Here is a 22,960-nt window from a genome sequence, read left to right as displayed (position 1 = left end):
AGCTCGTTCCCCCCCCCCCTTTTTTTCTTTCCCCGCCCCTTCTCTCCCTCCCTCCTCTCCCCATCCCCTCCCTCTCTTCCCTTCAGCCCGCCCCGCGGCACCTCAGTCCGGGGAACAGTGGTGTGAGCTCTAGGCCCGTGCACTAAAGAGGCTGAAACGTGGGGAGCCTGCAGAGCTCCATCAGGCCCCTTCCAAGGGCTCCCCCACCCGGTCCACGCCCCCACCCCCCTCCCCGCCTCCTCCCAATTGTGCATTTTTGCAGCCGGAGGCGGCTTGGAGATGGGGCTGTGAGCTAGGGAGGGGGAAAGAGGAGCGAAGAGAAAAGCAGGGGGTGAAGGGTTTGGATTTGGGTGCAGGGGGCGTACCCTCGTCAGCAGACCCTCTACAAGGGACTCCGAACTCTGCCTCTTCACCCACGCCCCTGGTGCGTTGCCGAAAGATAGGATAAGAATAGAAGAGGAAAAGGGGGAAAAGGGGGACCCCCCAGTTGGGGGGGGGCGACGGCGAGAAGTAACAGGACCAGAGAGTAGGGGGCTGCTGCTTGCATCAGCCCACACCATGCTGACCCCGCTGCAGCTGCTGTTGCTGCCCCTGCTCTCAGCTCTGGTCGCCGCCGCTATCGACGGTAAGTGAGATTCCGCGGGCCCCCTTGGATCCCTGGGGACACTCACTCCCCAGCCCCCACTCTTGCGTTCGGATGGGGAGGGGAGATGCAGGAGGGGGTGCCTTTTGTTATCCCAGTCCAGCTGACACAGCAACGGCCCTACTGGGGGTGGGGATGGGGGTCTGATTTGGAGGATGTGGCCCTGGGCAAATGATGCTTCTGGGGGGGCCCCAGCCCAAACAAAGGCCAGAGGCCTGGGAGGAGAGGAGGGTTCCCCCTTTTTCTGATCCCAGGATCCAGAGGCCTTCTCCTCCTATGTCTGGTTCAGGAGGGCCTCCACCTCCCCTACATCTTCCACCCCTCAACCCTCATCTGAATTGTGAAGGAATCTGGATTTGCAATATAGGGCTGCAAAAGGGCGGAGGGGGGTGGCTTTTGCAGTGGCCTCTGTATCTGGAAGGGTGAGCAGGGACTGGGGTTCCCTGCTGGGCAGAGGGCAGGCAGGCCCGAGATGGCTGTGGGTGGAGAGGGAGGGCCACGGAAAGGCCCCCTGTTTGGGTGTGGAATCTGGGCCTGGGAGACCAGGATTGGAGGCCTGGGTCCAGGATCCAGCCAGCTGCCAGCCTGGGTTCCGAAGTGAGCACTTCCCCCTCTCAGGGCCTCTGTCAGTAGTCTGGATGGGGATGTATTGGGGGGTGGAAGAGAAGCAGGCGATGCTATATGACTTTGAATTTTCCTTCTTAATTCCTGGGAGCTTTGAAAGGAAAAACGTCAGATGTCATAGTTGGGGAAGGGGACTGGAGAATGGCCTGGAATGCTGAGGTGGGAGGATGGAAGAAGGCCGCTTTCTCTCTGACTACTGGCTTGATCGCAGTTTGGACTAGAAGGAGAGTTGGAGGTTGGATGTGGGTTATGGCTATGACCCCACTCCCAAATTACCTGCTTCTTTGGTAAATGTGTTTATTTCTCTCCACCGTTTCCTTCCCATCCCCCCCCTCCCCCCCCCCCACACACACCACTATATACAGACACTTTATATACTGCAGCTAGGCTTGGGCTAGAACTATGTCCTTTTGGGGGAATGGGGTGCCCTTCCCCTTTATATGTCGGCTATTTTTTTTTCCAGTTACTTGTGAATCACTGATTCAAGTCTTGCCCAAGTTTTGAGCTGGGGTTACTTGGGGTTGGGCTGGGGCCCTGATTTGAGAAGGGGTGGGGTCTCACAGCTTCCCGTCATTTTAGCCCTGTCATCTGGAAAACACTGGGCCCAATACCATTACGCACCCCTCCTCCATCTTCTAAATTTTGCCAGATTGGGATTGGGAAAGTTTTTCTCTGAAACCAGATTATCTCTCCCTCTCCTCCTCTACCCCAAATTGCTTCAGTTGGGAGAGGGAGGTTAGGGGATCAAGAAGTAGCTGTGCCCAGAAAACAGTACATTCAGTGGCCCTCAATTATGCTATCGTGGGGACCTCTGTATGCTCCTCCGCCCTCACCCCCAACTACCTCAATGATCTCTGTCCAAGAGGAGGAAAGAGGGTCTGCCCTGATGTCCTCCAGACCAGTCCTCACAGCAAACCTTGCCCATGGCTTCCACTCATACATCTTCTTTCCTCTGTCATCAACATTGTGGAGGGGACTGAGGCAGAGAAGTTTGTATGTAGCAGTTTCTGGGGGGCGGGTAGAAAAAACAATTTAAGAGAGTGAGAGACCATCAGAAGCCGCACGCTGGAGGGTGGATGGTGTTGGAAGCAAAGGGTAGGTCTCTGTGAAGAGCAGAAAAGTTCCCTGGCCCAGGCAGGAACGGCCCAGGTAGCGTCGCCCCCAGAGCTCTAGAGCAGTTCTGCGTGCCACACCAGGTTGGCTGGTGGTGAATGGAAGAGGGAGGTCGGACATGTTCTCCCTAACTGTCTCCCTACCCATTCTTGACATTTTCACTCAGTCCTCAGTGGTAACCCCAGCTCAAACCGAACTATATCCTAAGTCCCCGGGAAAGGACCCCTCCCCAAAACACTACTGTTCTTATCTTGGGAATGAGAATATGAATCATGGGTCCCACTCACTCTTGGGTCAGACAGGGACATTGCACAGGCCAATAGGGGCCAGCCAGCACTATCCAGGCAGCCTAAGGCATCCTCTTATCCCTACCTTTGCCCTCATTTCCAGATACAGAACTTCCTCCTTCGCAGTTAAGGAAACCTCCCCGTCCCAGCTTACCCAATTTAGGGTCTAACCTTCCTTCTCGCTGCTCTCACAGGCCTTGCTGCTCTTCCTGCAAGGGTGCAGCCCTGGGGTCTTCCCCACTCCTTCTGCCTTCTCTACTATGCCTGAGCCCACCCCAGGGTTCCCTTCTCTTTGGAGAGCAGTGTCACTCCCTGCTAGTAGATAGAATTGAGTTTACTTGCTATAGTGCAGATGGGGAAACAGACAGAGTGGGAATGGGAAGAAGGGCTGTTGAGGATCCTGGTGAGATTAAGAACATTTTGTAGTGGTTGGTGTAGCTCAGTGGACTGAGTGCCGGCCTGTGAACCAAAGGTTGCGGGTTCGATTCCCAGTCAGGGTACATGCCTGGCTTGCTGGCCAGCACCCCAGCTAGGGGCGTGCGAGAGGCAACTGATCAATGGTATCTCTCATACATCGATGTTTTTCTCCTTCTCTTTCTCCCTTCCTTTCCCTCTCTAAAAAAAAATAAATAAAATCTTAAAAAAAGAAAAAAAAAAAGAACATTTTGTAGTGGGAAGTGTGACCCCAGGCAGACCTGGCTCAGAAGAAGTCTGACTGGCTTCCCTCTCTCCTGCCCGCCCCACACACACCCGTGAGCTGTCAGACAAGCTGGGCAGTTGAAGCCAGTTATGAAGCTGAGGTGTTTCCCCTTGGCTCTCTGAGAGGAGGTTCCAAGCTCCTTTCTCCCCCGGTCAGACCCAGGTCCTGGAACGCCTCCCCTTACCCTCATCCTTCAAAACAGGGACACGTGAGACATTGATTTTTGGATGCAGAGGAGATATTTCGGTGTTTGAGTCTGCTTCACAAGACCCCCTTTTCTTCCAATCTTGCTCCCCCTTCCTCCATTTTCTCCACAGTATTTTGTCCCCAACCTCTTCCCCATCGCTGGGCCTCCTAAGGGTGTCTGTCAGTCAGGGCCCTGGCCAGAGCCAGATCTTGTCCAAATGCTCCAACTCTTCACAGCTTCTTCCTTCCTTGCCCAAGTTGAACTTCCTTTCCTCCTGCTGCAGTCTCGGCCTTGCACATCAGAACCCCAAACCCAGCTTATTCCCCCTCAGTAGTCTCTTTTCAGCCCCCCACCCCCACCCCCTGGCCAATTCACAGACTCTCCAGGCTTCAAGCCCTCTAGCTCTGGACAGGGGCACTCACTACCCAGGGGAGTGGGACTGCACCAGGGTCCCTGATCTGGTGGGGCTAACTGTGGCGGGTAAGCATTTGGAGAATCTCGTCTCACCCCACTGTGTTCAGTCCCAGACTCCAGCACAGTTAGCAGGATACTGCATTGTTTGGAGAAGGAAGCAGTTGGCTCTGGAGTGCTTCCCATGTGGTGGCCCCGGCACCAGCGTCCAAGTTCCCTAGGAGAGAGGCGAGGGGCCGTGAGGGAGAGGCATTTGGCCCTCTTGCTCCTCCTGCGGAGAGGAGTCTCCCCAGGCCTTGGCTTCCCCATTCGAAGAGCCTTCTCTCCCTTCCTCCGACTCTCCCAATCCTATGGGAGGGGGTAGTCCTTATTCAGGGTCTCTCTGGGGTCAGACATTGCTAGGGCAGGGACTCTGTCCCCTTAAATCAGGATACATGCTGCCCCCACCCTGCCCTGAGTCTCAGGGGTGTTTATTTTCCCTGTTCATCCCGAGATTACTGTGCCATTGTCCTGGCGACTCTGGGCTGAGACCCCGTCGTCCTCTTTTTGGCCTCTGTCTGTCTGTTGTTGGTGTGTGCCCTCTTAGCCTTTCAGAAATGGTCCCTCATCCTCTTGATTTGTCTCTCTTGTTGCCCATCCTTCGTGGTATTCTCTGTCCTGTCTCTCTCAGTCTCTGTTGCTGGCTTTATCTCTGCCTGTCTACATCCACCGCCATCCGCCTCCAGCCAGGCTCCTTGGTATCCTGAGAGCTACCCTGGAGCAGGCATCTCTCCTGGGCTCTCTCACATGCTCCTCAGCTCTCACCTCAACACTTTGTAGTTACTCTTCCCCTCCCAGGCCAGACTGGGAGTACCCACTACTGCAGTGAAAGTTCTTCCCCACTTTCCTTCGAGTTCCTCTCCTCCACTAATTTTGGAAATGGATTTTGGAGAGAATGTTTCTGCAAGAAGGGAACTTGATACCCTTTGTGGGCTGAGTAAGTGGGAGAAAGGAGATATTTCAGAAGGAAGGAGGGAGGTTAAACTTCTGGCAGAACTTCCTCATGTCCTGAGAACTGGAGAAAGGTGTGGGGAATGGGTCAAGAGCTTAGAGCCCTTGCTTCTGCTGCGGATAAGCCCTGTCTGTGTGTTGGGGGGTAGGCGAGGAGGGTTTATGAAGGCCTGGTGAGAGACAGGATGACCTCTGGAGACATGTGCAGGGTCCGAGTTTTACTTGTGGGGAAAGGAAAAGATGGTGGGGAGGTCACTTGTCAGGCTAATGTTCTGCTGAGTCAATATTGACTCAAGATGGAGGGGGAGTCCCTTCCCCTTCCCAGTAGTCCAGGCCATCCTGTCCGTCTGTCTGTCCAGGCCGCAAAGCAGAGGCCCAGACTCAGGAATGACAAAAATGTATCTGAGCCTCACTGAGCTGCGGGAAAGAGCCACCGGGTAACACCCAAAATACATAAAATTCAATGAAAAGCTCTCGGTTTGGGTTAGGGAGGCCCTTGCCGCCCCACCCTCATATATTTGAAAGTTCAGATTCCTGCAGGCTCTGCCTCCCACCCCTTGGCTGCCCCGGCTCCTCTGTCCCCTTAGACAGATCGGGTAGTGCCCTCTAGAAAACACCCCTCTGCACACAGTCCATGCATCTCCCTCTGCTGTCCTGCTCTTGAAAAGGGCCCCAAGGGGCTTTCATGAGTTTTCTGCCTCAGGTCTCCTGGCCCTTCAGAAAGGAGCACCCTCTGAAGTCTCACCTCTCTTCTTCTCTCTCTCTGCTCCCAAGGGGATCAGCGAATGGGTCCCCTCCTCTGGAGAAGACTCCCTCAGGGTCTGTACTGTCCTCACCCTCTCTTCTCTGGCCAGACACTCTTATCAGGCTCCTTCCCCGCCCACCCTCAAGGTCCCAGAACCGGAGAGGAGAGGAGAGGACTACAGCCGACCGCCAAGGCTCCAGCAGGGGAGTGTGGTCCGTGTTGTGTGCAGACACACAGCCAGCCCTGCACCTCCTGTCCTGGCTCCAGCTCGGTGGCCCTGGGGGCCATGGCTGGGCCGGGTGCCTGGTTGTGAGGGGAGGCAGGGGTGTTGGCCAGAGTTAGCATGGCGGTCACATTCATCTCCGGGCGAAGCCGAGAACAGACGGCCCCTGTGTCCTGGTGTTCTTTCTGCAACCTCACCCGCTCTCCTCCCTTTTTAGTCCTCTCCTCCTTCGTCTCCCTCCTCTCTCTTCCCTCTTCTGTCCTGTTCTTGTTCCTCTCCTCTCCTCCCTTCCTCTCTGACACCACCACCCCCTGGGATCCCGCTCCCCACTCCCAGCTCTGAAGCACCAAAATATTCCCCTGCCATTTCGTTTCTTCATCCTCCATCCAGCTCCATCGTCATGGCCAATGGGGAAACCACCTGTTCAGTTTCTGATCGCTCTGTGCCTCAATTTCTTCATCTGTATGATGGGGATTGCAACAGACCCACCTCACAGGGTTGTGAAGGTTTAAGGTCGGTTGGTGGCTGACTCATAGTGAGCCACCCTGTCCTGAAGTGTCAGCCCTTATCATTAAGAAGCCCCAATTCTCACCAGGGGCAGGAGGCAAGGGAAGCTGGTAATTAATCGCAAACTGAGGGCTGAATTTAGGGCCATGTTGTTCTCTCACCTACGCTCAGGCCACCAGAATGGGTTTTCGGGGTGCTGGCATCAGATGCAGAAGGCTCAGCAGAGGGACGCGGGGTTGGCTGGAGGCTCCAAGCAGACCACCAGTCCCCTACCCCACCCCCACTGCGGCTCCCTCCCACCTCAGAGCAGGGCTTCCCCTGGCTGTGTAGACTGCCCCAAGTAGGTTACTTGTTTCTTTCCTCCCCTCTCCCCTGAAGGAAATCAAAGACAGGCCTCAGCCTTCAAAACTCCAGATTCCTGGGGCTTTCTCCACCGTCCCCTGACAGGAAGTTCTTTCACTTATCTCTCCACGATCCTTGGGCTGCCCTGGCTCTTGGGTGATGTGCGCCCCCTGTCCCCTGTCCCTGGGCCTGAAGAGATGCTGCTGAGGAACAGAGGCCCTGAAGGCTCCTCTTCTTTCACTTTCCCATCCCCCACTCCCCCCTCTGCAAGAGCACATCTGGTTTGTGAATCTCTCTCATTCCTGCTTTCGGAGTTTGCCAGCTGCTGTTTCCTCTGTCGAGTTCAGGCCAAAAATGGGGGTGGGGGACAGCAAGGGGGACAAAGTAAGGGCCAAAGGAGGGGGGAGTGTGGCTGGGACACAGAATGGAGGGGAGGTTGGAGTGACCAACCAGTGACCTCAGGCCCGGGGCTGTGAGTTCTTGCCCAGGAGGAGTGGGTGTGTGGACTAAGTCCAGGTTGGGGGGGGCATGGGGGTGGCACAGGGGCTATTTCTGAGCTCCAAACAGCCCATCTGCCTCTGAGTCCCATTCCATCCCACTGTGCGTCTCCCCCCGCCGCAGACAGTCTCTGGCTGGCCAGTGGAAGAGGACCATTCTCCAGCATGCTAACTAGGCTGGCGGGCTGTTTCTCTGGGAAGACCTCACAGCTGGCCCAGTGGGGCAATGAACTCTGCATTATCCACCTCCTCAAGGGGCCTTTATTCCCTGCTCAGGGTGGGGGGTAATGAAGGGGGGCTGGGGGCGGGGGCTGGCCCGGCCATCCTGGATGTGTTTCCTGAACTCAGCTCTCATCCTGGCCAGGGGCCTGAGTGTGGTCCCTTCTGCCAGAGATGGAGATGAGGGAGGGAGGACTTCTTCTCCATGTGGCTCCCCCAGACTCTGCCCCCCTTGCTCAGAGCCCTGACATACTGTACTTATACTCCACCCCAGCCCTGAGCTCACGCTGCCCCGGATCGAGGCAGTGGTGTGCAGCTGTCTTCTCAGGAGGTCGAGTCTCCTGAGGGGGCATTTTGCTCCTCCTCGGTACCCCAGCGCCTGGTGCAGTTCCTGGCACAGAGCTGGTCTCTAGTGCATGCTGGCTGAATAGAAATGGAATTGATACAAGCTGAGGAAAAGGCAGTAAAGAGCCTGGAGACTGAGAACCCAGCCCTGGGGAGAGGAGGTGAAGGAGAGAGGGTCCTCTTCTTCCCACGGAGGGCATGGTGATGGGGTTGGAGGAACAGCTCCTGAGCATCTCAGTGGGTATGGGGAAGGCTGGCAGAGACCGCACTGGTTAGACGCTTGAAGTCAGCTCGAAGCTGAGTGATCCCTGGTTTTGTCTGTTGCCCACCCTGTGGCCCCGCCCCCTGTGAGGCTTGTCTTCCTCACCTCTAAAATGGTGGTATTGTAGTGTGCCCACTTTGTTATAATGTGGAGAGGATTGATAAGGTAATACGTGGAAAGAACTGGTTTACCACAGTTCCTAGCACATACTGAGCCCACAATAAGAGTTAGTGTTAACCATTTTAAATTCCTCCTTAGAGCATGAGGTCCGGGAATGGCGTGGAGCAGAGGGAGGCTGGTGGGGGTTCAGGGACAGGGCAGAGAGACCCTGGGTGTGGTGACTTAACCAGGTGGCAGGGCTGAAATCCGCTCCCATGGGTCACCCCAGCCATCCTCTCCTGCCTTGTCTTTCTAGTTCCATCATCCTGAGCAATCTTTAGGTGCCTCTTCTGAGGACATCTGCTGGAAGTCCTGCCTGAGGTCTATCCTCGAGGGAGGCTGTGTCTTTAGAGAGCGGAGGTGGAGGTGGGCTCTCTGCCTTGCCCCTCCCTGGCCCCTTTCACGGCCTTGCCCTCCAGTACCTCCACTGATACCATCTCCAACTTACCTTTGTACCAAGGACACCCCCCACCTACACTTCCTGTCTGTGATCCTGGTGATTAGTTAGGAGTTGGAGATGGGTGGGGTGATGGGTTCCAAGGACCAGCAGTGTCCCAGAGGGCAGAGGAGCAGAGAGGTTAGAAAAGACCAGGTCTGGGCTGCTAGTGGGAGGGAGAGGAAGATAAAGAGAAAACATGTCAATGCCCCCTAAATGCCCCATCCTTCACTCTCAGTCAGCAAAACCGGAGGTGTTGGTGCGTAGCCAGAATAAACGAGACAGCGAAGGCTTTGACCCTGAGGGCTGGAGGAGGGGCGTACTGGACAGGCAGCCCCGGGGGTGGGGGGGGCAGTAAAATATGCTTCCTGTATCCTCTCCCTCGCCCCATGACAGGTACATAGTGTTCCAGGAGTGACGCACAGCCACCGGCCCTCCCACCCACCATCGTCCTCCCCCACCCCACCCCCACCCCCACCCCCTGGCTCATGGATTGTGTCTCAGAGATTCTGGGCCGGATGGGAACTGATGCTGTGGAAGGAGGAGGAGCCATATGAGGGGGTCTTTAGTGCCATAGAATTGGCTTCCAGCCTTCATCTGCACCCCGTTTTCTTTTCTCGCCCTTAGTCCCCAAGACTTGCAGCCCCAAGCAGTTCGCCTGCAGAGACCAGATCACCTGTATCTCGAAGGGCTGGAGGTGTGATGGTGAGAGGGACTGTCCGGATGGATCCGATGAGGCCCCTGAGATCTGTAAGTCCTTTTCTGGGTCCCTCCCCGCAAACCCCTGCTTTATCTTTGTTTCCTTATGGCCCAGGCAGTTTGGGACGAGGACAGCTGATCTCTAGCCTGGTGTAGACCTTGCTCTGTGATGATTTGTTCATGATGCAGCTAAAACTGTCTTCTCCCTTCAGTGTGCCCGGCATGGTGCCTGATGTGCTTAGAAATGGCGCATGGGATTGCTCCCTCAGCTGCTGTACCCCAAACCTGCCAGAGACTGTGCTCTCTGCACTGACAGCTTTGCTGGGAGAAGAAGCCCCAACCTCCCTTTTCTCTTGCTGGTCCCTCTACTTCCCACCTTAGAGCCTCCTGACCCTTGCTGAATGCTCACAGGTCTAGCCAGGTCCCCTCTCTGTCCTCAGACTCCCAGGCCAAAGGCCACCAACTCTTGCTCAGGCACTGTACCATAAGTCCCACCCCTGTGCATTTCCCACCACCCCCGCCTTCCCTGCCCCCAGTAAGTGGTGTAATCAGAGGCAGCTGTTTAAACTGGGAGAAAGGTCCCCGCCCAGTCTTTACCCTGCCAGTGTGTGTGTGAGGGGGGCCGGGTGTGGAGGACTTGCTGGCTGGACCCCAGAGTCCTGGGCAGCTGGCAGAGTGCTGGGGTCTCCACCTTCAGCCTCTCCACCGCTTAGTTAATCTGGGCCAGGGTCTAGGTGCCCATGTATTCTTAGGTCTGTCTCTGTTTTCTCTCCCGGGTTTATCCTGTTCCAGCCCCATCCAGCTTTCCCCACACTCTCACCCATAATTATCAGGGGTAATTTTAGGGCCGGAAAGGGAGCCACCGGTTCTCTCGGTCTCACCCCCATACCCTGCCCTGGAGGAGTGGGGGCCGGGGACATTCTGCAAGTGTTTGTATGGGGGGGCGGAGTTCAGCCTGGAGTGGCTTCTTGTCTGATGCCACCCTTACACCCCACATTTCTGACCTGATGCTTGGTGTTAAGGGTTAAGAAAGCCTTGCAGAGGGCCGGGATCCGGCTTTTTTTATCCATTCATCCTTTGATGCAAACCCCACATTTTATGCATCCCCATTCTTGCATGGTCCCAGACCCATCACACGCAGCCCCTCCTGGGCACTGACTCGCCCCCCGCCCCGACATATACTGAAGCAGACACCTGCGCAGATGTGTTCTTACAGCAACACGGATTCAACACTCAAATGGGGGATGCAGAAGCACAACCCGTACGCAGACCAGTGTCCCCAGACACACACGCAGACCCAGATCCACTCCCCAAAGTGCGTGGAAATGCACATCTGAGGCAGAGCACCACCACACAGAGACTCACAGAAACGCCCGCACTGACACCACTCACTCCCCCCACCCCCGGGACGTGCAGGCTCCTGCCCAGGCCCACGAGAGATAGGTTGCTCGCACCGTCTCTCACTCGCACACCTGTCCAGGTTTGGGAGCAAATGGCAGGAGTCTGCCTTTCAGCTCATGGGCTCAGCCAGCGTCTTAGCCTGCACTATCCCCTCTCCTGAGCTTCTCTCCTGAGCATCCCCTGAGGAGCTGCACCCCCACCCCAAACCCATCTTCTTGGGCAACAAAGGAAGTGCCAGAGACACCACCAGCGGGCCATGGCTTTTGACCCTTCCCAAACCCTTCTCTCAGGCAAGCTGCTCTGGGGCTTGGGGTCTAGAATAGTGCTATCCAATAGAAATACAATGTGAGCCATGTCGGTAATTCAAAATTTTCTAGGAGGCACATTTAAAAAGGAACACATAGCGCTGGCCTGTGTGACTCAGTTGGTTGAAGTGTCATCCCCTAAAACCGAAAGGTCACAGCTTTGAGTCCCAGTCAGGGCACACGCCTGGGTTGCGGGTTCAGTCCCAGTCAGGGTACGTGTGAGAGGCAACCCATTAGTGTTCCCCATGTCAATATTTCTCTCCTTCTTTTCCCCGCTTCCCCTCTCTCTGCAATCAATGAGCGTGTCCTTGAGTGAGGAAGTAAAAAAAAAAAAACCACAAGCTTTTTAAAAAGCAAGAAGGAAAAAACGAGGTGAAATTAATTTTAATTTTATTTTACTCAACGTATCCAAATTTTTATCATTTCAGTATAATACCCATATAAAGTGTTAATGAAATCTTTCACATTGTTTTGTGTGTGCTAAGAAGTCTTCAAAAGCCAGTGTGTTTTTGCCCTTAGACTTTGAACAAATCACAGTGTGAGCACTCAGCTGCCGCCTGTGCCCGATGCTGCATACTGGGCAATGCTGGTCCAGAAGACCTGGGCTGACGCTCAGCCCATGCTCTGTGACCCAGGAAGCTTTGGGAAGGAGATCTTCTTTACCATTTGAGCTTTTCTGCCCTGGACTCTGTTTTCCTTAGCTCACCCAAACCTTTCCCTTCTGAACCTCGGCTGTCTCCTGAGTATAGAATGTGGCGGCATTGGGTCCATAGCAGGCATGGGCATTTGGACAATGGGCTCTTGGCTGAAAGCCTAGCTCTTCCCTCCACCTGACCGCTCCCAGGTGTGTGACTCCCGTTGGGAATGGTGAAGAAAAGCAGCTCTACGTGGAAGAGTCTAACCACCCCTGGGGCCTCCTCAGATCTGAAAAAGGCAGATGTCCAAAATACAAGTCTCAGTTCCTCACCTCCTCTCCCGGTGAGCAGCTGGTCAGACAGCTGCTATAACCCATTTGGTCACGCTGACCTTTCCCTCTGTCCCCAGGCCCACAGAGCAAGGCCCAACGATGCCAGCCGAACGAACACAATTGCCTGGGCACTGAGCTGTGTGTTCCCATGTCCCGCCTCTGCAATGGGGTCCAGGACTGCTTGGATGGTTCGGATGAGGGGTCCCACTGCCGAGGTAAGGGCTCCTCTCTCTCTCCTGTCCCAGGTGGGTGCAGTGAGTTCTCAGCAGGCGGGGCACCTGGCGGGTTTGGAGCCTCGCCACTCGAGGACCGTCCTTGAACCTCCGGTGGAGATAAGGCCTTGTCCTCTGCCCTTACAGAGAATTGCCACCAGATAGTGGCCCAAATCCATGGGCCCTTTGGGCTCGGAGCTTGGTCAACGAGCTGCAAGCATGGGCTCTGGCCCGGGCACGTCTCTTTGTGTGTGCTCGGACGAGTCACCGCCCCCGCCTCAGACTCCAGTTTCCCGCCTGGAAAACGAAAGCTTTACAGTAGATCAGTGTTTTCATATAATTTTTTTTGGTCAGTTGTGGGGTTCTTTCTCCAAATGGTTTCTTACCTAAAACATGAATGTGGACAGAGAAGAGCAGGTGCTGTGATGAAAGCTGGGGGTCTGGAGTTATGCTCACCTGCTCCTCGGGCCTGTGGGAGGGGACACAGCTGCATGCTGCTCCCTGAGAGCAGGGAGTATGCAGCAGGGGGCTTTGCGGGAGGTTTTTATCCTCTCCTTTGGTTGATTTTGCATGTTTTTGTCCGAAGCTCCTGGGATGCGATGCAGAGTGTGGGTCCAGGCGTTGATTTCAATTACCATGCACATCCCATCTTATTAGATGGTGCATGTTCAAGTGTACTTCCTTTGAGATACCTTGAATACCTTTCGGCTTCAAAGGCAACAAAGAACCTCAAAAACCTAGGGACTGAACTTCCTTCTCTGATATTACAGAAGTTGATTCTCTTCATCCTCCTTGCCCTCATATCAAAAAGAGGAACTCTGTTCTAGATTTTCCAGAACAAACAATACTTACTGCCTTCGTGGTGGAAGGCTGGCCAGGTGGCACGTTTGGGCTCACGGGTGGAGGTGGGGTGGAAACAGAAGAACTGGGGTCTGACCCCCCATCCCAGCTCCGTCCTGGCAGGCTTAGAGCTTCTGAACGTCTTAGCATCTGGGGCAACCCTCACTCCTAGGTGGGGGCGTGAAGCAGCTGGACAAAGGGGTCTTTGTGGTAGGCCGCCTGGCCCCACGCAAGGCCATTAATTGGGTCGCTGGTTTGGGGGGGGGCAGTTGCTCCTACCTCTCCCCCTTCCTTTTTCACTCCCTTCTGTCTCCCCTGTGGAAGTGGGTCAGTGGCAGGAAAAAGATTAGAGAAGGATCCTGAGGGAACCAGTTTTTTTCCTCCTGCTGTCCTCCACCTGGGCTTCACTTCGCCTCCTCTCAGAGGCCTCTGGGGCTTACGGGATAGGTTTGAGGGGTGCTCCCAAGCCAGGACTGGGATCCTGTGGGGAAGGACTCGATTCCAGGTCTGCTCTTCACCCTTACCCCTGGAGCCCACTTCATAGTCCCCGGGTAGCGCAAACGACAGGCATGTGAAGGGGATAAAGCTCACTGTCCACATTCCCTCTGAGCCCAGCAAGCCAGCACACCTCTCTCCATGGGGACAGAGAGAGGCCAGGGTAGCCAGAGCTGGAATATGGTTCTCAGCTGTAATGGGTTATGTGACCTTGGGCCTGTCTTACACCCTCTCTGGTCTCATTTTCCCCACTTGCCAAATATAGTACATGCTTCCTAAGCCCCTTTCATCTCCGGCACTGCAGGTCTTGAATGTGGCTTCTGAAGGATTGACGGGAATGGGGTGAAAGTTACTGTCTGGGGGTGGCTGCCAGGCCCGAGGGCCTGAATGTGTGTCTCCTGCCCTCTCACAGAGCAGCTAAGTAACTGTTCTCAGCTGGGATGCCAGCACCACTGTGTCCCCACACTCAGCGGGCCCACCTGCTACTGCAACAGCAGCTTCCAGCTGCAGGCAGATGGCAAGACCTGCAAAGGTAAGTGAGCACATGCACCTGCATGCTGCTGGGGGACGAGGGCGGCAGGGCCTGGCTGGAGTAGGAGACAGTTAGATGGAAGGTCCCAGAGAGGAGGCATGGCTACTCGGTCTGTAGCGCCTCCGGGCGTGACTGTGAGCCCACTTGATTTTACCAGACTTTTAAAAATTCATCTTCAAATTATATAGGTCTTATGTGAGTTTTATAATAAAGAAAATTACAGTACTACAGATAAAACTTTGCCCTGCCTAGTGTGGCTCAGTGGATTGAGCGCCAGCCTGAGAACCGAAAGTGGGTGGTTGGATTCTCAGTCAGGGCACGTGCCTGGGTTGCGGGCCAGGACCCCAGTAGGGGGCGTGCGAGAGGCAACCGCACATTGATGTTTCTCTCCTCTTTCTCTCTCCCTTCCCTTCTCTTTAAAAATAAAGAAATAAAATCTTAAAAAAAAAACACCCCAAAACTGAAATCACTTTGATAAATCCTCTTCATCTCCGGTCCCTTTCTCATCCCCGTGGAGGCCGACTCTGTTATCTGTTTGCTCTCTCTTTCCCGGCTGTCCTGTGCGCCTGCGTGCATGCGTTCCGGGAAAATCTCAGTAAGCGCGCTGTGCGTGTGCATGCGCTCTTTTTGACATGAAACTATCCCGTACATGTCCATTTTCAATTTTTTCACTCAGTAGGTCCTAGAGGTTTTTCCGTGTTGATATGTAGAGACAGATCTACCTCCTTCTTTTAAAAACCGCTGTGATGTCTGTTACCACAGTTTAATTGGCTGTCACCTATTGATGAGTAGGATGCTCCCAATTTCCCTCTGTTACAAACAGTGCAAACTTTTCTGTTTTAAATTTGCCTCCCTCGAATCTTTGCACAAATGCCACCTTCTCAGTGAGGCCATGCCTGGCTACTCTAAAATCCCACCCCCACCGCCCAAATTCTCTTCCCCCACTCCCTGCTTAATATTTTTCTGTGGTACCAGTCACTTTCCAGTGCACTAGCACCTCAAAAAATAGAATTTATCTCTGCATTGTATTTATTATTGTAGTAAGCAGTATTTCATTTATTATCAGAATTTTAGGCTTTACGAAGGCAGCGGTTGAAATTTATTTTATTCACTGGTGCATCTCCAGTGCCTGAGACAGTACCGGCATCTAGTAGGCACTGAGCAAATATTTTCTGAATGAATGGATAATGTGCACATAGGTGGATATTTCTCTAGAATAGATTCCAAGTCTGGACTTGCTGAGTGACTTTGCACATTTCTTGCTAATAGATTCTGTCAAGTTGTCCCCTGAAGAAGCTGTAGTGAGGGACACACCCAGTCGTGGCATCTGAGGGCACACTCTTCCCAGCCCTCGTTACCTGGAAATGACTGCATCCTTGCCCATTTCCCCCACAGACTTCGACGAGTGCTCAGTGTACGGCACCTGCAGCCAGCTCTGCACCAACACAGATGGCTCCTTCACGTGCGGCTGCGTGGAAGGCTACCTGCTGCAGCCAGACAACCGCTCCTGCAAGGCCAAGAATGGTGGGTGGGGTCACGTGTGGCCTCCATGCTGGGGGCCCTCAGTGCTGCTCCCCGATGGAGAATGGCTTATGAGGTCCTAGAATCCCTTGCTGCGTTGACCTTCCTCTCCTCCATCTGCAGAGCCGGTGGACCGGCCCCCTGTGCTGCTGATTGCCAACTCTCAGAACATCCTGGCCACGTACCTGAACGGGGCGCAGGTGTCTACCATCACACCCACCAGCACACGGCAGACCACAGCCATGGACTTCAGCTACGCCAATGAGACGGTGTGCTGGGTGCACGTTGGGGACAGTGCTGCCCAGACACAGCTCAAATGCGCCCGCATGCCTGGCCTGAAGGGCTTCATGGATGAGCATACCATCAACATCTCCCTTAGCCTGCACCGTGAGTTTCCTGCGCCCGGCTTGAAGGGCACGGGGGTGGTGGGCAGGGGAGGTGGGGCCTGGCTTTGACAGAGGCAGAGTCAGACAGGACGACCCCTGTCTGGAGCAGGAGGCTAAACAAGAAGTCCCCGATGGAGGCCAGGGCAGGGGGTTGCACAGGCTGACGCCTGTTTGGGGCAAGGGCTGTGTTTTTCTGGCTCTAGTCTGAGGAAGCTCTCAGAGGAGAAATGACTGGTCAGTCTCCAGAGACCAGGGACCGTCTCTCCTCAGAGAGAGGAGGTGTTGATTAGACCAGCAAGGGGATCTCCCAAAGTGGGAGGCATTGTCCGGGAAAGAGGGGCCTAGGGCCCGAGGACCCTTGCTAGGTTGTGGCCGAGGGCAAAGCAGCCGGGGCCAGGCTGGGTCTGTCTTCATGTCCCATCATTTCCCTTGGGGATGTCACCAAAATAGACCTCCTGTTGCAGCATGGGTGTAGGGATCCCGGGGCTCTTTCTGGGGGACTTTGTGGCAGTTGGTGAGACCAAAGGAGGAGAGGTGAGTGCCAGGGCCACCTGAATGTTTTAGGATACCCTGAATGTTCCCATTCGGCCTCCCTCCCTAGGCTGTGCTTTGCTGTGTTAGGAGTAGAGAAGGGAGGGGTGTCATTGGGATGGGACCAGGACACAGATACCCTGTTTGGAGCAGTCCTGCTTGGCTCAGATGCTGTTATAAAAACAAATAAAACATCTGGCATCATCTCATTCCCAGGAAATGCACCACAGGGCTGAGGGAAAGATGGGGCCTGTGGTTGATCTGACCCCCCGGGGAGGGTAACTTGATCTGTGACCCTGAGTAAACCAGGCTTCCCTGCCTCTGCTTTGTTTCTAATCTGCAAAATGGGTTTGAGGTCGTCTGATCGGATCAGATAACTGGGAGTGAAAGCCAGAGGTGACTGGAGGATGGCACACAAGAGATTTAGGATCGTGAACCTTGGATCTGTCTAGATCTTAAAGTGCCTTAATCGGGCTCCAGTGTGATGATTCCTACAGAAGACAGACCCGGGAGGACACAGGGCGTAGTTCTGGGGGGAGCAGGGTTGCTTCTGAGAGGCCTTACCCTCGGTGGCCTCATCATATGGTCTGCACCTCAGCTCCAGCTTCTCCAGAGCATCTTCATGGTGTCCTTGGGCTGTTCGTGACCCAGGCTCCCCTGTGATCAGACATATGTCCTCCTTGGAGTGCCTGGTTGGGGGCTGCCCCACATGGTTGGCTGAACTCTTGGGGGTAGGCAGCTCAGGGAGCCCCATGGCAGACAGGGTAGGATTAGAGCAAGACCCCATGAGGTATCTGCCCTCTCCCTGCCCCTTGTGCATGGTCCCACCCAACAGGCCTGTCTGGGCAAACAGCTCTGACAGTTCCTTCCCTGGCCCTGAGGCCAGACCCTGGTGCCCTGATTGGAACCTTCTTAGCTTTTGCTCTGGCCTGGCCCCTCTTCTCCCCAGGAGAAGCAGGAAATAACCTCAGGTGAGTATCCCTCCCTTGGCAAACATAGCCTTGCCTCCCAGGCTGCTAGATTCATTGGGCCCCTCTGGGGCAGAGTCCAAGAGGCCAGAAGAGATCAAGGTTCTGGGGAGAAATGCTAGTGGGGTAAAGAAGTGGGTTCCTCTTGCCTCAGCCTCTGTGCTTTCCTCCCTGCGCCGACCCCACACCCCATGCCGCCTAAATGTCTGGCTGTCACCCTGAGGATGGTTGTTTTGCTCTTATCCCACAAACTAATTATGGGCCCTGAGCTGAGGATGTAGGAAGCGTCTCTCCCCTCGAGCCCTCCCCACATCCCTGGTTTACAACCCCCCTTCCCAGGCAGGGGAGGCTGAATGGCCTGCCCTGGTGTGCAGGGTGGCTGGTCCCAGGCATTCACCTGTGCAGTGGGCTGCTGGCCTGTAATTAGCTTCCCAACGGGGATGAAGAAGAAAGGTTGCTGCTTTCTCCCGCTTTCTCTCTGCCCTCTGGGGGAGCCATCCCTGCAATCATCCCTTTCTTGGCTATGACTGTGACCTCCCTCAGACCCCTGGGCTTAGCCTCATGTAGGAGGGAAGAGCCTGACAATTGAGAGGTGCTGGAGCCCAGAGGCCCAGAGAAACCCATCTGCTGGTGTGAGAAGAAGGGGGAGCCTGCCCCAAAGAAAACTCTGGATACAGAAATAGAATAGAAAGAAGGAAGGAGGCCAGGAAATGAGCCTGTTTCACATGGGTCCCGGGTGTGTGTGAGCCAGACCTGCTCAGAGTCCTGCGAGCCCTGGAGGCCCCTCCAAGGCCCTGGGGTGGCTGGTGCAGCTTCTCAAAGAGGCTTGTGGAAAAGGTTCAGGACCAAAGCTCGTGCTTTTTCCCATCTGGGCCCCCAGCTCTTTCCCTTTGTGCTCAGGCGTGGGGGGTATCCACTGACCAACCCCCCCAGCATTCTGAAAGGTGTGCGAGTGCACTTTCTTCCCTTACCCAAGCCCAGGCTGCTGGGCCTCCTCCCCCAGCCCCAGTGCCTTCAGTGCCCTAGACCGGGGTGATCCCTCCCCCACCCTCCTGGGATGTCTCCCCAGGGCCCATCCTCCCCTCTGCCAGTGTCCCAGCAGGACGGGAGGTCCCTAAGGAATCTGATTCCATGACTGAGGACGAGACGGTGAGTGCCTCAGAACTCAGACTCGGAGAGAGGTCCAAGGCCCGCACCTCGGGGTTTAATATTGCCTTTCCCAAAACAGGGACGCCTTGATTTCAGGTTGCACGTAGATGTGCCTTTTAAAAAAATTATTGTAGTAATTTTTTAAATATTTTATTTAATTGTTAGAGAGAGGGGAAGGGAGGGAGACAGAGAGGGAAAGAAACATCAAATGGTTGCCTCTCACATGCCCCCTGCCGGGGACCTGGCCCGCAACCCAGGCATGTGCCCTGTCTGGGAATTGAACCGGTGACCCTTCGGCTTGAAAGCTGATGCTCAATCCACCAAGCCACACCAGTCAGGGAGTATAGTAATGTTTTTATTTAGGAAACTCATTAGGAAACTCCTGTAACTAGCATATCAAATCTATGGTTATTTTTAAAGGTTTTATTTATTTATTTTTAGAGAGAAGGGTAGGGAGGTAGAAAGAGAGGGAGAGAAACATTAATGTGTGAGAGAAACACCAATCAGCTACCTCTCTCATGCACCCCAACCAGGCCCTGAACCCACAACCCATGCTTGTGCCCTGACTGGGAATCGAACTTGTGACCTTTCAGTTTGTGGGATGATGCCCAACCAACCGAGCCACACCAATCAAGATTCAAATCTATGATTTTGTAAATTGATTAGGATGAGGCAAAATAAGTAAGTTGATTTAAAGAAATAGTAGGTAAGTAGTAGTGTAGTAGTACAACTGTATATAAACATGGTGAGCATTTTGAAAATGATACATAAGACTGAAGTTCTGGAACCTGAGGCCCAGAGGGGTCAACAAGCTTGGAAGCACCAGAGCCAGGCCTGGCCTACCCACCCTACCGCCCACCTGTGGAACCTTAGGCCCTGTCTAGCGCCCCCTGCAGGGATGCCACCTGGCTGGGCTGGAGGTCAAGTCTCCCATTCTACCCCCAGCCCTGCAGTGCCTGAGCTGTGCTCCTCTGACCTGTTCTCCCTTCAGCTTTGAGGATATTTCCACTGTAGAAAAAATGAGGCCAGACTGCGGGAGTGCAGTCCTGAGAAGGCGGGGGAGGCGGGGTGAGGGGGGCAGTGAGGGGAGGTTCTGAGGTTGTAAATAGAGGTCTTGAAGGAAACAAGGTTTGCTGAAGTCACTTGGTTTCTGACTGTGTGAGAGGATGCTCTGGAGGGGCCCTCGGGGGTCCTGGGGCTTCCTCCCCCCACCGTGCTGCATGGGGAGGAAAGACGTGGGTGGGGATGCACAGAAAAGGCCCCCTAGGCTGCAGGCAGCAAGGTTGCGAAATGGGTCCCCAATTCCAGCTGGCCAGCTTCACTTTTCCTCTCCCTCCCTCGTGTGTGTGTGTGTGTGTGTGTGTGTGTGTGTGTGTGTGTGTGTGTGTGTATGCGCGCTCACAGTTAAAATCACAACAGGAAATGGGGTAGGGATTGGTCTACAGGGAGGGCACAGAGTGGGCAAAGAGCAGCTCCTCTGAATCTGTGATAAACCCCGTCCAGGGCAGCCAGAAGGGGAGCTGCCTTCCTGCTGAGCTGGGTACCCCCAGCCCTCTCAGCCTCCTGTCCCACGCCTGCGGAACACCTACAGACCTGGTGTATTAAAGCCAGCCACCCCCTTCCTCAGCCTTTCCCACCCACAGGGTGTCAGAATATTGAGGGGCTCTAGCCACCCCTCTCTTTGGCCTCGTGCACTCTGCATCCCGGTGCTTGGGCTTCCCATTCTGGTTCTGAATTTTCTAATCCTTTAACCGTCCTCCTCTTCTCTTCCAGGCCAGGGACAGCCCTGTGTCTCTGGCACAGCTCCAGCCCTGTCCTCTTCTCCCTTGCTGTCTCCTTGAAGTTGCCTCCCCTCCCAGTCTGCTCCCGAGCACCCCCCGCCACATACACACACGCACTGTTTTCAAGCCAAAGGAAGTAACTTATGCAAGAGAGATGTGTTGTAGAGCCCAGCAAGGATTTCTCCACAGCAGGAAAGACCCTGGTTCTGATTCTGAGTCAGAGCTGCAGAATCCAGGCACCTCATCCCTGGGACCAGGACTGAATACTCTGTGGACCTGGGCCAGGCAGGGGAAGGAAGCGGGGGCCCAGGGACAGAGGTGGCACTGTGTGGTTGAGCCCCAAACTTGTTCGTGGAACAAGAAGAGGCGAAGTCAAGCCCTGGCAGGGAACAGGAGCACGAGGCCATGACACTGAGCAGCGTCCCTGCCAGGCCCCAGACCTCCGATTATCTGCCCAGCCCTCTCCCCACCCTCCCAAGCAGGGCGACACCAGACAGATGTCTTCTCCCACCGTCTTGGGCACCCGAAGGCCAGAGAAGGAGGACTCTGGCAGTAAAAGGGAAGGGAAAAAGTGATGTCCCGACTCTAGGACAACCGCGTGAGGACTCAGTACTCAACAAATATTTGCTGAATGAATCAGTGCATGTGTGTCGGGAGCCGGGGACACAGATAAAAGACAGTGCGCTGGCCTCTCTGTATTTGTACTCAGGTGAACAGGCTGTGATAAAAGGAACTGCTGGGGCTGAGGAGGCCTGTGAGCTGCCCGCCTGGAGGGTCCACCTTTAACCAGGAGGCCACAGGGCTCTGGCTGGAGGCGCATAGTAACTGGGTGGAGAAGGTAGGGACACGTAGGGTGGAGGTGAAGGGTACAAATCGCAGCTCCTGTCTGTGGCTTGTTTATTGTCTGCCAGGCCCTGTGCTGTGTGCTGCTCACACACCATCCCATTTTACAGGTGAGCAAACTGAGACTCAGAGCCATTAAGTAACTTGCCCATAGTCCCAGAGAAGGTGGTACAACGATGATTCAAACCCAGGCTGGCCCCAGGGAAGAGCAGAGTGAAGTGTGAGGTGGGGAGGTTCCTGAAATAAGGGCCAGATGCAGTGTGTCCCCTGAGGTTATGGTTATGGTTACTGAGATCCTTTTTCCTTACGCAGGGTCCTCGCACCCTGACCCACAATATTTGGGTGTGTGAATGTGTTGGGGATATTTCCTCAGGGCACAGGGTCTCCCTTCCTTCCCCAGATTTATTTTAGGGAGAGTGACTGGAATCCTGCAGCCAAAGCTGGGGTCTCCTTGAAAATGGGGAGCCTTTGTTTTTGGAAAAGTAGCCACTACTTGGGAAAATGCCTCTTGAACATTGTGAATGATGGAGAAGTTGCAAAAAACTGAAGTTGTGGGAAGCACAGAGTGCTGAGCATCGGGGTTGGGGTGCAAGGAGGGCTCAGCCCTTACAAACATACACTCTGGGTCTATTTTGGGGCCTGGAACTGAAAGTCCTTTGCGACATCACAGGCAGGCTGCGGTCCATCCTCTGACTGTCTGTCTCATCTCCCTCCCAGCTCCCTATAGGAGCAGCCTCCTCTCTACCGGAGTCCCTAACTCCTAGGGCTCCAGACCACCCCCAGACTCCTCCCTCAACACAGCCTCTCTCCACCTGGGTTTACCTGAGACTCTCCCGTCCCCAGGATTTGGGGCCTTTGGCCAGAGCCCCTCTGGAGGGTGCGCTGGGGTGAGCCAGCCTGAAGAAGGCTGGGCCGTGAAGAAGCAGCTACCCTCTGGGCTCATGGGGCCAGAATGCTCAGGTCCTGCGGGCCCAGCTCCAGGCCTCTGCCTGCCCCCCACCCCCATGCCACAGGCAGAGAGAAGTGGCCCAGACACTGCCTGTGGGGGAGCCTGGGAAAGAAGGCGCCCTCTCCCAATCGGAGCCCATCCCTGCGCTGGCCTTGGAGTGGTGCGAGTGGCCAAGCGTGTGTGTGCGCACGCGAACGTGCGCACATGTGTGGTGGGGCGGGCAGAGGAATCTGGACTTTAGGGGAGAGGAAAATAATGTGGTGGAGGGGGTTGGATAACAAAGGATTTTTGCTTGCAACTAATAGTCTCCAGCTGCAAAAATACCAAAGGGGAGGCCAGGCCGGGCTGGGGACTCTAGTTCTTGCCAACTCCTTACTGGCCTGCTGAGTGGGGCCCTGCCTGGCCTTTGGGAGGTGGAAGGAGACCAGCCAAGGATAAATATCTGAGAGCAGGATGGTCCCCGTGCCTTTCTTCCCGGAACGTGGAGGAAACGCGGGCCAGGAGGGAGGTCCGGAGCTCGGTCACCTCCTGAGGCTGGGAGTGGGGGGAGTGATTGTGGACCTGCACCTGGATCGGGGACGGGCATTAGATCTCTTCAGGTTTCTCCCTCCTCCCCTCTAGGCTGAGTGAAGGGCGGGTGGGGAGCAGGGCAGGGTGTTGCCAGCCCTGGAGCTGGGCAGTGACTCAGGCA

General features: G+C 55.0%; 1 protein-coding gene across 1 annotated transcript in view; it reads left to right on the top strand.

Moving 5' to 3' along the window:
- Window positions 1–135: 135 nt before the first annotated feature.
- The window catches only part of LRP1 (LDL receptor related protein 1), an 80,645-nt gene continuing 57,820 nt past the window's right edge, over window positions 136–22,960 (top strand). Inside the window, exons 1-6 of the mRNA XM_045829435.1 lie at window positions 136–625; window positions 9,318–9,440; window positions 12,140–12,277; window positions 14,022–14,141; window positions 15,537–15,665; window positions 15,786–16,049. Coding sequence (XP_045685391.1) covers window positions 559–625; window positions 9,318–9,440; window positions 12,140–12,277; window positions 14,022–14,141; window positions 15,537–15,665; window positions 15,786–16,049 — 841 coding nt within the window. The 5' untranslated portion in view covers window positions 136–558. The remainder of the gene's footprint in view (window positions 626–9,317; window positions 9,441–12,139; window positions 12,278–14,021; window positions 14,142–15,536; window positions 15,666–15,785; window positions 16,050–22,960) is intronic.

The sequence above is a fragment of the Phyllostomus hastatus genome, unplaced genomic scaffold (assembly GCF_019186645.2).
Source record: "Phyllostomus hastatus isolate PE091 unplaced genomic scaffold, TTU_PhHast_1.1 phas_scaffold_93, whole genome shotgun sequence".
Classification (NCBI taxonomy): Eukaryota; Metazoa; Chordata; class Mammalia; order Chiroptera; family Phyllostomidae; genus Phyllostomus; species Phyllostomus hastatus.
This window is presented reverse-complemented; position numbering and strand designations above follow the sequence as displayed.